The sequence below is a fragment of the Anomaloglossus baeobatrachus genome, chromosome 4, assembly GCF_048569485.1.
Source record: "Anomaloglossus baeobatrachus isolate aAnoBae1 chromosome 4, aAnoBae1.hap1, whole genome shotgun sequence".
In the NCBI taxonomy this organism is placed as follows: domain Eukaryota; kingdom Metazoa; phylum Chordata; class Amphibia; order Anura; family Aromobatidae; genus Anomaloglossus; species Anomaloglossus baeobatrachus.
The window spans coordinates 231,866,104-231,881,555 of record NC_134356.1 but is presented as its reverse complement, the minus strand read 5'-3'; the positions used below and the strand labels follow the sequence as shown (position 1 = coordinate 231,881,555).

Genomic DNA, 15,452 nt, shown 5'->3' with positions numbered 1-15,452 from the left:
AGGTGACTCCGAAGAGAGCGCAGCCAAATCAGAGACTCTCCTGAGAGAAGTTATGGCCACTAGAAAGACCACTTTCTGTGAAAGACGAAACAAAGAAACCTCCCTAAGAGGCTCAAAGGGGGGTTTCTGCAAGGCCGTGAGGACCAAATTGAGGTCCCAGGGATCCAAGGGCCGCCGGTAAGGCGGAATGATGTGAGACGCGCCCTGCATGAAGGTGCGGACCTGAGCCAGCCGGGCGATACGCCGCTGGAACAGCACTGACAGAGCCGAGACTTGTCCCTTGAGAGAATTGAGGGACAGTCCTAGCTGCAGACCGGACTGTAGAAAGGACAGAAGGGTCGGCAAGGAAAAAGGCCAAGGAGCATGGCCGGAAGAGCGACACCAGGACAGGAAAATTTTCCAAGTCCTGTGATAGATCTTGACGGAGGAAGACTTCCGGGCCCGAGTCATAGTGGAAATGACTTCAGGAGGAATACCAGAAGCCGTCAAGATCCAGGACTCAAGAGCCACGCCATCAATCTGAGAGCCGCAGAATTCTGGCGGAAAAACGGACCTTGTGAGAGAAGGTCTGGACGGTCCGGAAGATGCCACGGCACCTCTACGGACAGATGGAGCAGGTCTGGGTACCAAGCTCGCCTGGGCCAGTCCGGAGCAATGAAGATGACCCGACGGCCCTCCATTCTGATCTTGCGCAGGACTCTGGGCAAGAGAGCTAGAGGGGGAAACACGTAGGACAGACGAAACTGGGACCAGTCTTGAACCAGAGCGTCCGCTGCGAAGGCCTGAGGATCGTGGGAGCGAGCCATGTAAATCGGAACCTTGTTGTTGTGACGGGATGCCATTAGGTCCACGTCCGGAGTGCCCCACTTGCGGCAGATTGACTGAAACACTGCCGGGTGCAGGGACCACTCGCCACTGTCCACGGTTTGACGGCTGAGATAATCTGCCTTCCAGTTTTCCACGCCTGGGATGTGGACTGCGGATATGGTGGACTTTGAGTCCTCCGCCCATTGAAGGATGCGTTGTACCTCCAACATTGTCAGGCGGCTGCGTGTCCCGCCTTGGTGATTGATGTAGGCAACTGCTGTCGCGTTGTCTGACTGGACTCGGATGTGCTTGCCCGCCAATAGGTGGTGAAAAGCTAGGAGAGCCAGGAGCACGGCTCTGGTTTCCAGCACATTGATCGAGAGGGCTGACTCGGACGGAGTCCAAGTGCCCTGTGCTCGGTGGTGGAGACATACCGCTCCCCAGCCGGATAGACTGGCATCCGTGGTGAGGACCACCCAGGACGGAGCCAGGAAGGAGCGTCCCTGAGACAGAGAGAGGGGCCGAAGCCACCACTGAAGAGAGCTCCTGGTCTGTGGTGACAGAGCCACTAACCTGTGCAAGGAGGAAGGCCGCTTGTCCCAACAGCGGAGAATGTCCAGCTGCAGAGGACGCAGATGGAACTGGGCAAAGGGAACAGCCTCCATTGACGCCACCATCTGACCCAGCACCTGCATCAGGTGCCTGATGGAATAACGGCGGGGCCTCAGCAGAGAGCGCACCGCCAGTTGGAGGGACTGCTGTTTGATCAAGGGCAACTTCACAAGTGCCGGCAGAGTCTCGAACTGCATCCCTAGGTACGTGAGCCTCTGGGTCGGAGTCAGAGTGGATTTGGGCAGATTAGCCCAATTCGGGTGGCTGGTCAGAGTGGCGAGAGTGAGCGAGACACTCCGCTGACAGTCTGTGCTGGATGAAGCCTTGACTAGAAGGTCGTCCAGGTAAGGAATCACTGCCAACCCCTGGAGGTGCAGAACCGCAATCACTGCTGCCATGACCTTGGTGAATACCCGAGGGGCCGTGGCTAACCCGAAGGGGAGAGCCACGAATTGGAAATGTTCCTCTCCGATTGCAAAATGTAGCCAACGCTGGTGAGAAACTGCAATTGGCACATGCAGATAGGCATCTCTGATGTCGATGGATGCCAGGAAATCCCCTTGGGTCATTGAGGCAATGACTGACCGCAGAGATTCCATGCGAAAATGCCGCACCTGAACATGCTTGTTGAGAAGCTTGAGATCCAGGATGGGCCGGAAGGAACCGTCCTTTTTGGGGACTAGGAAGAGATTTGAGTAGAAACCTCTGAACCGTTCCCGGGCGGGAACCGGTACAATTACTCCGTTTGCCTGCAAGGATGCCACGGCCTGAGAGAAGGCGGCGGCCTTGGAACAGGGGGGAGTTGACAGAAAAAATCTGTTTGGCGGGCTGGAAGAGAATTCTATCCTGTAGCCGTGGGAGATGACATCCCGCACCCACTGATCGGAGACGTGTTGAAACCACCCGTCGCCAAAGTGGGAGAGCCTGCCACCGACTAAGGACGTTGCTGGCGCGGACAGATAGTCAAGAGGAGGCTGCCTTAGTGGCAGCAGCTCCTGCGGTCTTCTGTGGACGCGCCTTTGTGCGCCAGTTGGATTTTTGGTCCTTGGCTGAGTTAGTGGACGAGGCCGAGGGCTTAGAGGACGACCAGTTGGAGGAACGAAAGGAACGAAACCTCGACTGGTTCCTACCCTGGACAGGTTTCCTGGTTTTGGTTTGTGGCATGGAAGTACTCTTCCCGCCAGTAGCTTCCTTAATAATTTCATCCAGTTGTTCACCGAATAGCCTGGACCCAGCAAAAGGGAGCCCAGCAAGGTACTTCTTTGAAGAAGCATCTGCCTTTCACTCTCGAAGCCACAAGATTCTGCGGATAGCGAGGGAATTAGCCGAAGCCACCGCAGTGCGGTGAGAAGCCTCCAGCATGGCAGACATGGCATAGGATGAAAAAGCGGAAGCTTGGGAAGTTAAGGCAACCATTTCGGGCATAGATTCCCTGGCGAGGGAATGCATCTCCTCTAGAGAAGCAGAGATGGCTTTGAGAGCCCACACTGCTTCAAAAGATGGGGAGAACGAGGCCCCTGCCGCCTCATATACACATTTGGCCAGAAGGTCAACCTGGCGGTCAGTGGAATCCTTAAGAGATGTGCCATCAGCCACTGATACAACGGTCCGGGCTGAGAGTCTAGACACCGGGGGGTCTACCTTTGGTGAATGAGCCCACTCCTTGACCACCTCAGGTGGAAAGGGAAAACGGTAATCAGAACCACGCTTTGGGAAGCGTTTGTCAGGACAGGCCCTAGGCTTGGTCACAGCGGCCTGAAAACTGGAGTGGTTAAAGAACACACTCTTTGTCCTCTTAGGCAAGGTAAACTGGTGCTTTTCTGCCAGAGAGGGTTGCTCCTCTGATACTGGCGGATTGAGGTCCAGTACAGAATTAATGGACGCAATCAAATCACTAACATGTGAGTCACTTTCGGACAGATCAATGGGGCACATGGAGGTAGCCTCCGAGCCCCCTGTAAAGGCATCCTCCTCGTCCCGCGAGTCAGCTTCTGAAACAGAGCCGCGGGACGAGGAAGGGGAGGGAGCCCTACGTCTCCTCTTAGGAGGACGGGGTCTGCGACCAGATGAAGAATCCTCTGTGAGCTCCGGTGAAAGAGCCCTAGCAGCAGAGGCACCCTGTGAAGGGGGCTGATGCATGTTCAGCAAAGTCCGGGACAGCTGTCCCATGGAGTCGGCAAAAGACTGGGAGATTGACCTAGAGAAGGATTCTACCCAAGCCGGGCTGGTGAAGTGGGGGCTCTGCCAGAGTGACCCCCAGAGAGTATATACAGAGGCCCACAACCAGAGGTTGTGGCTTACCAGACCGCTGGAGCGGTGTTGTGTGCCCTCCAGATCCCGAAGTCTGGACCCCCAAGCACCTCAGCAGGGATGCTGCAGCCAGTGCTGATCGCAGAGAAAACGCTGATAAAATGGCGCCGGAGCGAGGAGAGGGGGCGGGACCAACCCTGAGAGCGGGATCTGGAGGGCCAAAGAGACTTACAGGGGAGGAAACATGTACCCAGTGAGTAGTGTCCCTCCCCTGTGCAGAACGGCCGCTGGGCGGAGCCGCACTGTCCCTCTGCATGAATGACATGCGAGGGCAGTGAAACCGAAAGTAGGCCTCCGGCGAAGCCGGGGCCTAAATTTGAGCGGTGCGGCCGGCGCGCAGGCACCATCGGCGCGGTTCTCAGGTGACAGCTAGAGAACCGGCCGGAAATGTCAGAAAACTCATTCAGCACACTCTCCCAACATAATAAAGTACAGGGACCCCCAGAATATAAACGTCTCAGGTACTTAGCTTGCTGAGACGCAGGGTTCCAAGTCCCTGGGGATGAGTGCTCCGTCCAGCAGGATCCTGAAGGGCTGCGGATGGAGACCGGTCTCCTGCAAAGCATGGAGAACCGTTCTGGCTCCCACTTCAAGCCAGAGCCTGAGGGATGGTGAAGGAGCGCGGCATGTAAGGCTCCAGCCTTGGAATCAACCTTAACAGCACCGCCGACACAGTGGGGTGAGAAGGGACATGCCGGGGGTCCAGACTTGGACCCGCTTTTCTTCAAACTCTTTCCAAAAATGAAAAATCAGATGAGAATGCATGTGTGGATGTATGCCTCCTGAACACAAAGCAATGAACTGACTAGATCTGGTTCTCCAGGGGGTGTATAGGCTCAGAGGGAGGAGCTACACTTTTTAGTGTAGTACTTTGTGTGTCCTCCGGAGGCAGAAGCTATACACCCAATGTCTGGGTCTCCCATAGGAACGATAAAGAAACTCAAATTATTCCCAAAACATTCACAGTCCTCCATGGAATCAAATAGTCCATATTTCACACACTACATGTGACCAGACCCGTCAATCGGTCCCGTCCAATAGAAAACAGCTTACAACTGGAAGATGCTGACGTACATGATGAAGACTGCACTAAGACATACAGGAGAACATGGAATATGTTTATAGTAGCAACTGACAGCAAATCATGTCCCCAACACCTTTGTTAAAACAAGAAAAAAGTAATATACAGTGGAACCTTCGATTAAGAGTAACTTGGTTTGAGAGCGTTTTGCAAAACAAGCAAAGCTTTTTCCAAATTTGTAACTTGGATTAAGAGCAATGCTTTGCAAGAAGAGCAAATACAAACCGTGCACACGTCTGAATCCATCCTTTCACCGCGCTCTGACCCGCTCTGGAGGTAGATTTCTGTACATATATACTGTATACTATATGCATATATAGCATGTCTATCAATTTGTATTTGTGGATACAGTATTGTACTTTCTGTTAACCAGTACAGCACATTGCTTGTACTGTAATCTGCCTGTGCAGTGATCCTAGCCCACATTTGGCTTAGTTCTGCCCTTCTTTTGGGGAGAATAGATTTGGGGGGTGTTTTTTGTGTATTGTACTAGACTAAAGGTTGTCATACTTATACATCATTTTTTCTCTCTATAATATACCTCCTGCACAGCAACAATTCTATTGTAAGCGAACATGCAGTTTAATCGGTTTTATATGCTTTTACTGTACTATACAGTATTTTGTATTAGTGTACTGTAATATTTTATATAAATACAGTATTATTTTGTATTACTGTAATAGCTTTGTATAAATATATAAATACAGTAAATATTTTTGGGTTGTGGAACAAATGGTCTGCGTTTCAATTATTTCCTATGGGAAAATTCGCTTTCATATAAGAGTAACTTGGTTTAAGAGCAAACTCCCGGAAACAATTATGGCAGTAATACAAGGTACCACTGTATATATATTAATGTAAATATATTACAAATTATATATTATATATTACAAATCACACAACTTCAGGTTTTCTTGGTCCGTCACTCTACCTGGAACAGCATGCCGTCAAGTAACTGGCTTTCTAATTTTAAGAGCAGCTTCTCAAAGGGTTTCAGTTTGTCCTCTTGAATCCCAAACTTTCCTGGGTTGTGATGTACCGACTTTAATAACCTGTAGGATAAATTGATGCATTTTCTAAAAATGTGTTACAGTAATAACAAATCTAACACTTCACTGAAAGAAAAGTAAATAGGTTACAAATGTATGATTGGTGAGGGCCCAACCGAAGGATCCCGATCATTGTCCAGGTCAGGGATTTTTAAAGTCTCAGGTGCTTAGGGCGCACTTGTGACCACCACTTGCATGGAGAGTAAAGATAGAGATGGTCATATGTAAACACTAACGCTCCATTAAGGCTGCTTTCACACCTCCGGTTTTAGCAGAGCCGGCCAATCCGGCTCTAAAACCTATGCAACGGATGCGGCGACAAAACCGCATCCTTTGCATAAGTTCTTTACATGCGGCCCGTCCGTTTTTTGCCGCTTGCGGCAGGCTACTGAGCAAACGCAGTGGAAAAAAATGCATGCGGGCGGCCGGATGCGGTTGTTGCCGCAGGACGCTGCATGCGGCGTCCATACATAGGCATGCATTGCAAATTGCGCCGCATTGGCCGGATGCGGCGCGATGCGTTTTTTTTTTTTGCCGGAAAAAAACATGCCAGGCAACGTTCCATCCGGCCGCCGCATCGGCTAAATCTGCCGCATGCGGCAAGAAACGGACGGAACGCAAGCCCATGCGGCACAATACGGCACTAATGTAAGTCTATGCAAAACAAACGCAACCGGTGGCAAAAAAAACCAGTTGCGTTTTTTCTGCAAAGCGCCGGATTGTGCCGCACGGGAAAGCAGCCTAACAAGGTGGACATAGTACCCATGTTCTCACTAACAATGGAGGCGGTGACAGTTTGAATGCTCACCAATCATACATTAAACATCAATCTTGTGCTAAATATACTGCAGTCGATTGAGTGTGAAGGGTTAAAAACCAGGTTACCGGTGTCAAAGGATCAGAAAATCAAATCCTGGGAAAGTGATTTATTCAATGCATTTCAGAGACAATACTCCTTCAGGAGAATCAGGTGATGGTCCTGAAGAAGGACTATCCACTCCAAAACGCATTGAGAAAACACATCCCTTTCACGGGATTTGATTCTCCAATTCTTTGACAACGGCAACACGGGTTTTAACCCTTCCCACTATATCATCTGCATTTTCACGGTCCTGGGGGCTGCAGCAGCCATTATGATGGCAGCAATTCAGGAGTTGTGTCACACGCAACTTCTCCAGGTGAGCAAGTCTGTCGAAACAATTTGCCCATCTCTCAGATTAGGACCCTATTGCTCTTACAGACACTAAAACTGAACTATGGAAACTGTCAAGAGGCAGACCACTGTCATATACTGTATGTATTGCAGAAATGTTACACGTATGAGAAATCGCCAGACCATTACAGCAGTTTTCTTGTGAAAAAGTTAGTCTGCATTTTTTTTTACATTTTTAATATGTTTTTTTAAGTAACAGCTCCATGTGCTTCACCTGAATAAGGCTGCAATACCAGTCACAGCCCAAAGACTAGAGTGGCACTGTTTATGGAAAAGGTCCAGATATATGTACAAAAAACAAAGCCACAAGAAAATGAATTTCAAGTTCAAGCAACTAGAAGGCTCATATATATACTGCAAAAATCAAGAAGCCGAGCAAGTACAGAAACATGATGGACCCTCTGGGGTCAGGAGAATGTCCATTATCGTTCTCATAGGAAACCGGTTGCACATGTCCAGCTCTAGTATACACACTACCTTTTATACATAGTCCAGTGATCCTTCAGAGTGGCATGGTTTTCAACGATTTCATCCAAGGTCAACAGAATAGTAAGCAGCTCGCCCAGGTGCTCATACATAGTCTACAGAAAGGAAGCACAGACATGCCTGGTGAGGTGCTAAGGGCTGGGGTCACATCACGTTTTAGCCACATGTCAGTAGCTCCATAGAGGTTTCCATTGGAAGCCCTGGAAAAAAGGATTCAGGCTTTTCTGGAAATGGATCTGTTGACTTTAATGAAGCAGATGTAGTCACTGTGTGCTGTCTGACCTCAATTTCACTAGTGTCCTCCTTCTTCAGGTGGGCACAAAATGTGTTTGACTGCATATTTCAGCCTGCCTCAAAAAAGGACGGACACTGCCGAAAATGAGGTCAGACCCAGACCACCATGTCTGCACCTGTTTCATTAAAGTCAATGGCCTTGGTCCCAGATATGTCTGAATCTGCTTTTTCAGAACTTGAGACGGAAGCATTGATGAAGCCATTGACGTGCATCTAAAACGTGATGTGAACCCAAACTTACAATTACAGATACAAAACCTGACATAGGAGGTAAACGACAATAAAACGGACGAGCTCTCACCAGGAAGTGGACCCCAGAAGTCTCGATTATCTTGGATTCATTCCTGTCAAATAAGTAATAATGGTGAATTCCCAGACTTTACATTTGAAAGATGAAACTAAACATATGAGGCTACCATTACAAGTACAGAATATTCTGAGGATAAAGCCATAATAATAAATACTGCTATATGGCAGATTTTAGAAGCCCTATATGTTGTGGAATTGTCATTGATTTTTCCATTTGCATTGCAAAGAGTAAAATCCGCATGTAAAACAGAGATCTTACCTGCTGCTGGTGTACAAGGACGCCAACTGATGGACAACATTCATCACCACCTCATAGCACCTTGTAACAAAGCAGGACAGCTCCTAGACAGAAAACCAGAGCAAACCATGTACATGGAGGAACGGAAACACACATGGAAGTCCAGCAACACAATTATTTATGGGGTATATGTAGAAATATAGCAAAATTCATTAAGGAACCAGAATAGTCAATATTCTACACACCTGATTGGCTCCAGAAAAGGCTACTACCAACTATTATGGAAATAGTCACAAATAAGCTCACATAAAATCACTGGTATCAAGTGGTAAGAAATGTAATCTTTCCAACTCAAGATTTAGAAACCTTTCTTTAGGTTTCCAAAATAAATGTACATGCTATGGAAGCAAATGACATGATGACTTCTAAGGCTGCTTTCACATATCCGTTTTTTGCTGAGCGGCACAATATGGCTCAAAAACCTATGCAACGGATGCAGCGAAAAAAAGAGAATTTTGTTTACTTACCGTAAATTCTTTTTCTTATAGTTCCGTCTTGGGAGACCCAGACCATGGGTGTTTAGCTTCTGCCTCCGGAGGACACACAAAGTACTACACTTAAAAGTGTAGCTCCTCCCTCTGAGCTTATACACCCCCTGGTGAGCCAGTCCCAGCCAGTTTAGTGCAAAAGCTGAAGGAGAATAGCCACCCACAAGTAGAACAGAGCAAGAGCCGGAACAACCGGAGACTTTGTCCACGACAACAGCCGGTGATAACACGCGGAACAAGGAAATTGCCAACAGGCAACAGGGAGGGTGCTGGGTCTCCCAAGACGGAACTATAAGAAAAAGAATTTACGGTAAGTAAACAAAATTCTCTTTTTCTTTATCGTTCCTTTGGGAGACCCAGACCTTGGGACGTTCCAAAGCAGTCCCTGGGTGGGAATAAACAGAAAAACTAAGAAGTAGGCAGAACCTAACTTCACAAATGGGCGACAGCCGCCTGAAGGATGCGTCTGCCCAAGCTCGCATCTGCCGAAGCATGAGCATGCACTTGGTAGGGCTTCGAAAAGGTATGCAGGCTAGTCCAAGTGGCAGCCTGACAGACTTGTTGAGCCGTAGCCTGGTGCCTAAAAGCCCAAGAGGCACCAACAGCTCTGGTCGAGTGTGCTTTGATCCCCGGCGGGGGAGGCACCTGAGTACTCTGGTAGGCGTCCGAAATGGTCGACCGAATCCAACGGGCTAAGGTCGGCTTAGAAGCAGGGAGGCCTTTGCGCCGACCTGTGGTTAGCACAAAAAGAGGTGCACCGCCTAATCGCAGCGGTACGAGACACATAGATCCGGAGAGCATGCACCAGATCTAGAGTATGCAGCGCTTTTTCAAAGCGATGAATAGGGGCCGGACAGAAGGAAGGTAAGGTAATGTCCTGGTTAAGGTGGAAGGGAGAGACCACCTTAGGAAGAAAGTCCGGAGTTGGACGGAGAACCACCTTGTCTTGATGAAAAACTAAAAAAGGTGACTCCGAGGAGAGCGCAGCCAAATCAGAGACTCTCCTGAGAGAAGTTATGACAACCAGAAAAGCCACTTTCTGTGAAAGCCGATACAAAGAAACATCCCTAAGAGGCTCGAAGGGGGGCTTCTGCAAGACCGTGAGAACCAAGTTAAGGTCCCAGGGATCCAAGGGCCGCCGGTAAGGCGGAATGATGTGAGACGCGCCTTGCATGAAGGTGCGGACCTGAGACAGCCGAGCGAGACGCCGCTGGAACAAAACTGACAGAGCTGAAACTTGTCCCTTGAGAGAGTTGAGGGACAGTCCTAGCTGCAGACCGGACTGTAGAAAAGACAGAAGGGTCGGCAAGGAGAATGGCCAAGGAGGATGGCCGTTAGAGCGACACCAGGACAAGAAAATTTTCCAAGTCCTGTGATAGATCTTAGCGGAGGAAGACTTGCGGGCCCGAGTCATAGTGGAGATGACTTCAGGAGGAATACCAGAAGCCGTCAAAATCCAGGACTCAAGAGCCACGCCGTCAATTTGAGAGCCGCAGAATTCGGGCGGAAAAATGGACCTTGCGAGAGTAGGTCTGGACGATCCGGGAGATGCCACGGCATCTCTACGGACAGTTGGAGCAGGTCCGGATACCAAGCTCGCCTGGGCCAGTCCGGTGCAATGAGGATGACTCGACGGCACTCCATTCTGATCTTGCGCAGGACTCTGGGCAAAAGAGCTAGAGGGGAAAACACGTCGGACAGACGAAACTGGGACCAGTCCTGAACCAGAGCGTCCGCGGCGAATGCCTGAGGATCGTGGGAGCGAGCCACGTAAACAGGAACCTTGTTGTTGTGACGGGATGCCATTAGGTCCACGTCCGGAGTGCCCCATTTGCGGCAGATCGACTGAAACACTGCCGGGTGCAGGGACCACTCGCCACCGTCCACGCTTTGACGGCTGAGATAATCTGCCTCCCAGTTGTCCACGCCTGGGATGTGGACTGCGGATATGGTGGACCTGGAGTCCTCCGCCCATTGAAGAATGTGTTGTACCTCCATCATTGCCAGGCGGCTGCGTGTCCCGCCTTGATGATTGATGTAGGCAACCGCTGTCGCGTTGTCTGACTGGACTCGAATGTGCCTGCCCGCCAGCAGATGGTGAAATGCTAGGAGAGCTAGAAGCACAGCTCTGGTTTCCAGCACATTGATTGAAAGGGCTGACTCGGACGGAGTCCAAGTGCCCTGCGCTCTGTGGTGGAGACATACCGCTCCCCAGCCGGATAGACTGGCATCCGTGGTGAGAATCACCCAGGACGGGGCCAGGAAGGAGCGCCCTTGGGACAGGGAGAGGGGCCGAAGCCACCACTGAAGGGAGCTCCTGGTCCGTGGCGACAGAGCCAGTAACTAAGGAGGAAGGCCGCTTGTCCCACCAGCGGAGAATGTCCAGCTGCAGGGGGCGCAGATGGAACTGGGCAAAGGGAACAGCCTCCATGGACGCCACCATTTGACCCAGCACCTGCATCAGATGCCTGAGAGTATAACGGCGGGGCCTCAGGAGAGAGCGCACCGCCAGCTGGAGTGACAGCTCTTTGTTTAAGGGCAACTTCACGAGTACCGACAAAGTCTCGAACTGCATCCCTAGGTACGTGAGACTCTGGGTCGGAGTCAGAGTGGACTTGGGAAGATTGACAAGCCACCCGAATTGGGCTAGAGTGGCGAGAGTGAGCGAGACACTCCGCTGACAGTCTGCGCTGGATGGAGCCTTGACTAGAAGGTCGTCCAGGTAAGGGAGCACTGCCAACCTCTGGAGGTGCAGAACCGCAATCACTGCTGCCATGACCTTGGTGAACACCCGAGGGGCCGTGGCTAACCCGAAGGGGAGAGCCACGAATTGGAAATGATCTTCTCCTATTGCAAAACGTAGCCAACGCTGGTGTGAAACTGCAATTGGCACATGTAGATAGGCATCTATGATGTCGATGGACGCCAGAAAATCCCCTTGGGTCATTGAGGCAATGACTGATCGCAGAGACTCCATGCGAAAGTGCCGCACCCGAACATGCTTGTTGAGAAGCTTGAGATCCAGGATGGGCCGGAAGGTACCGTCCTTTTTGGGAACTAGGAAGAGGTTTGAGTAGAAACCTCTGAACCGTTCCCGGGCGGGAACTGGTACAATTACTCCGTTGGCCTGCAAGGCTGCCACGGCCTGTGAGAAGGCGGCGGCCTTGGAGCAGGGGGGAGTTGAGAGGAAAAATCTGTTTGGCGGGCTGGAAGAGAATTCTATCCTGTAGCCATGGGAGATGATATCTCTCCCCCACTGATCGGAGACGTGTTGAAACCAAGCGTCGCCAAAGTAGGAGAGCCTGCCACCGACTAAGGATGTTGCCGGAGCGGGCAGAGAGTCACGAGGAGGCTGCCTTAGTGGCAGCACCTCCTGCGGTCTTCTGTGGACGCGCTTTTGAGCGCCAGTTGGATTTCTGGTCCTTAGCTGAGTTAGCGGACGAGGCGGAGGGCTTAAAGGACGACCAGTTGGAGGAACGAAAGGAGCGAAACCTCGACTGATTCCTACCCTGGGCAGGTTTCCTGGTTTTGGTTTGTGGCATGGAAGTACTCTTCCCGCCAGTAGCTTCTTTAATAATTTCATCCAGCTGTTCACCGAACAGCCGGGACCCAGCAAAAGGGAGCCCAGCAAGGTACTTCTTAGAAGAAGCATCTGCCTTCCACTCTCGAAGCCACAAGATCCTGCGGATAACGAGAGAATTAGCCGAAGCCACCGCAGTGCGGTGAGAAGCCTCCAGCATGGCAGACATGGCATAAGATGAAAAAGCTGAAGCTTGAGAAGTTAAGGCAACCATCTCGGGCATAGATTCCCTGGTGAGGTAATGCATCTCCTCTAGAGAAGCAGAGATGGCTTTGAGAGCCCACACTGCTGCAAAAGTTGGGGAAAACGCGGCCCCCGCCACTTCATACACGGATTTGGCCAGAAGGTCAATCTGACGGTCAGTGGAATCCTTAAGGGAGGTGCCATCAGCCACCGACACAACGGTCCGGGCTGAGAGTCTAGACACCGGAGGGTCTACCTTTGAGGAATGAGCCCACTCCTTGACCACCTCAGGTGGAAAGGGAAAACAGTCATCAGAACCACGCTTTGGGAAGAGTTTGTCAGGACAGGCCCTGGGTTTGGTCACAGCGGTCTGAAAACTGGAGTGGTTAAAGAACACACTCTTTACTCTCTTAGGCGAGGTAAAATGGTGCTTTTCTGCCAGAGAGGGTTGCTCCTCTGATACTGGCGGATTGAGATCCAGTACAGAATTAATGGAAGCAATCAAGTCACTAAGATCTGAGTCACCCTTGGAAAGATCAATGGGGTACATGGAGTTAGCCTCCGAGCCCCCTGTAAAGGCATCCTCCTCATCTTGCGAGTCAGCTCTTGAATCAGAGCCGCGGGATGAGGAGGGAGAGGAAACCCTGCGCCTCCTCTTAGGCTACTTTCACACATCAGTTTTTTGCCATCAGGTTCAATCCGGAAAAAAACGGGTAAAACGGATCCGGTACCGCATCCGTTTTTTCCCCATAGACTTGCATTGTTACCGGATTGTACCGGATGGCTTTGCGTTGCATCCGTTTTTTTCCGGATGCGGCAAAATTAGTTAAAGCGGCGGCCGGAGGCAACGTAGCTTGCAACGTTTTTTTGTCCGGCAAAAAAAACGCATCGCGCCGGATCCGGCGCGATACGGCGTGTTTTACAATAGAAGCCTATGGACGCCGGATCCGGCGTAATGCGGTAAAAAACGGATGCGGCCGCCGGATCCGTTTTTCTAAACTGAGCATGCTCCAATGTAATTAACAAAACGAATCCAGCCAAAAACCGGACGAAAAGGATGCAAAAACGGATGCAAAACGGATCCACCGGATCCGTTTTTTTAACGGATCCAGCATAACGGATCCGTTAAAAAAACGGATCCGGTGGATACGGTTTTCACTTTTTTTTCAGGATCCGTTGGATCAGGAAAAAAAAGGACTGTGCCTGAATACAGAAAACTGATGTGTGAAAGTAGCCTTAGGAGGACAGGGTCTGGGCCCTGATGATGAATCCTCTGTGAGCTCCGGTGGACGGAGGTCAGATGATAGAGATCCTAAGGGACCCTTAGCAGTAGAGGCACCCTGTGAAGGGGGCTGATGCATATTCATCAAAGTCCTGGACAAAAGTCCCATGGACTCAGCAAAAGACTGGGAGATAGACCTAGAAAAGGATTCTACCCAGGCCGGGGGTTCAGCCACAGGTGCAGGAGCAGCCTGAGAGATCACTGGGGGTGAGACTCCAGGCTGTGGCACCGCCAAGTTAGAGCAGACATCACAATGTGGATAGGTGCTCGGTTCAGGCAGCAGGAGCTTACATGCAGCGCATACAGTATAAAGCTTTGGAGCCTTGCTCCTCGTGTGAGACATGCTGCTGGAGTGGGGACTCTACAAAGAGAATGAACCCCAGGGAGTATATACAGAGGTCCACAACCAGAGACCGGTTGTGGCTTACCAGACTGCCGGAAGCGGTGTTGTGTGCCCTCCAGATCCCGAAGCCCGGAACCCCAATGCACAGCAACTCAGCAGGGATGCAGAGCCAGCGCAGAGTGAACCCTGTCTGAGAAAATGGCCGCCGGAGCGAAGAGAGGGGGCGTGACTTGGAGGCGTTCCTGTAGGAAAGCGGGATCTGGAGGGCCATAGAGACCTGCAGGGGAGTGTCCCTCCCCTGTGCAGGACGGCCGCCGGGAGGAGCCGTGCCTGTCCCTCTGCGTGAGTGACATGAGAGGGCAGTGAACAGAAACTAGGCCTCCGGCAAAGTCGGGGCCTAAATTTAAGCGGCGAGGCCGACGCGCAGGCACCATCGGCGCGGTTCTCGGGCGAAAGCTAGAGAACCCGCCGGAAATGCCAAAATAAATACAGTAAGCACACTCTCCCCATACAATAAAGCACAGGGACCCCCAACATATAAACGTCTCAGGTACTTAGCTGCTGAGACGCAGGGCCAGGTCCCTGGGGATGAGTGCTCCGGTCCAGCAGGGTCCTAAAGGGCTGCGGATGGAGACCGGTCTCCTGCCAGGCATGGAGACCGCGCTGGCTCCCACTTCAAGCCAGAGCCCAGGAGGGATGGTGAAGGAGCACGGCATGTAAGGCTCCAGCCTTGGAAATCAACCTTACAACACCACCGACACAGTGGGGTGAGAAGGGACATGCCGTGGGTCCAGACGTGGACCCGCACTTCTTCAATCTCATTCCAAAAAGGAAAAAATCATATGAGAATGCATGTGTGGATGTATGCCTCCTGAACACAAAGCGATAAACTGGCTGGGACTGGCTCACCAGGGGGTGTATAAGCTCAGAGGGAGGAGCTACACTTTTAGGTGTAGTACTTTGTGTGTCCTCCGGAGGCAGAAGCTAAACACCCAAGGTCTGGGTCTCCCAAAGGAACGATAAAGAAAAACGGATCTGTTGCATACGTTTTTCCATGCGGCTTGATACTGAGCATGTCGCGGCCGGATGCGTTTTTCGCCGCAGGACGCCGCATCCG

General features: G+C 51.1%; 1 protein-coding gene across 1 annotated transcript in view; it reads right to left on the bottom strand.

The window, feature by feature from the left end:
• Window positions 1–15,452, bottom strand: part of WASHC4 (WASH complex subunit 4) — a 160,339-nt gene that overhangs the window by 106,206 nt on the left and 38,681 nt on the right. The window contains exons 7-10 of the mRNA XM_075344739.1: window positions 8,421–8,503; window positions 8,154–8,196; window positions 7,550–7,653; window positions 5,742–5,862 (exon numbers count right to left, since the gene is read on the bottom strand). Coding sequence (XP_075200854.1) covers window positions 5,742–5,862; window positions 7,550–7,653; window positions 8,154–8,196; window positions 8,421–8,503 — 351 coding nt within the window. The remainder of the gene's footprint in view (window positions 1–5,741; window positions 5,863–7,549; window positions 7,654–8,153; window positions 8,197–8,420; window positions 8,504–15,452) is intronic.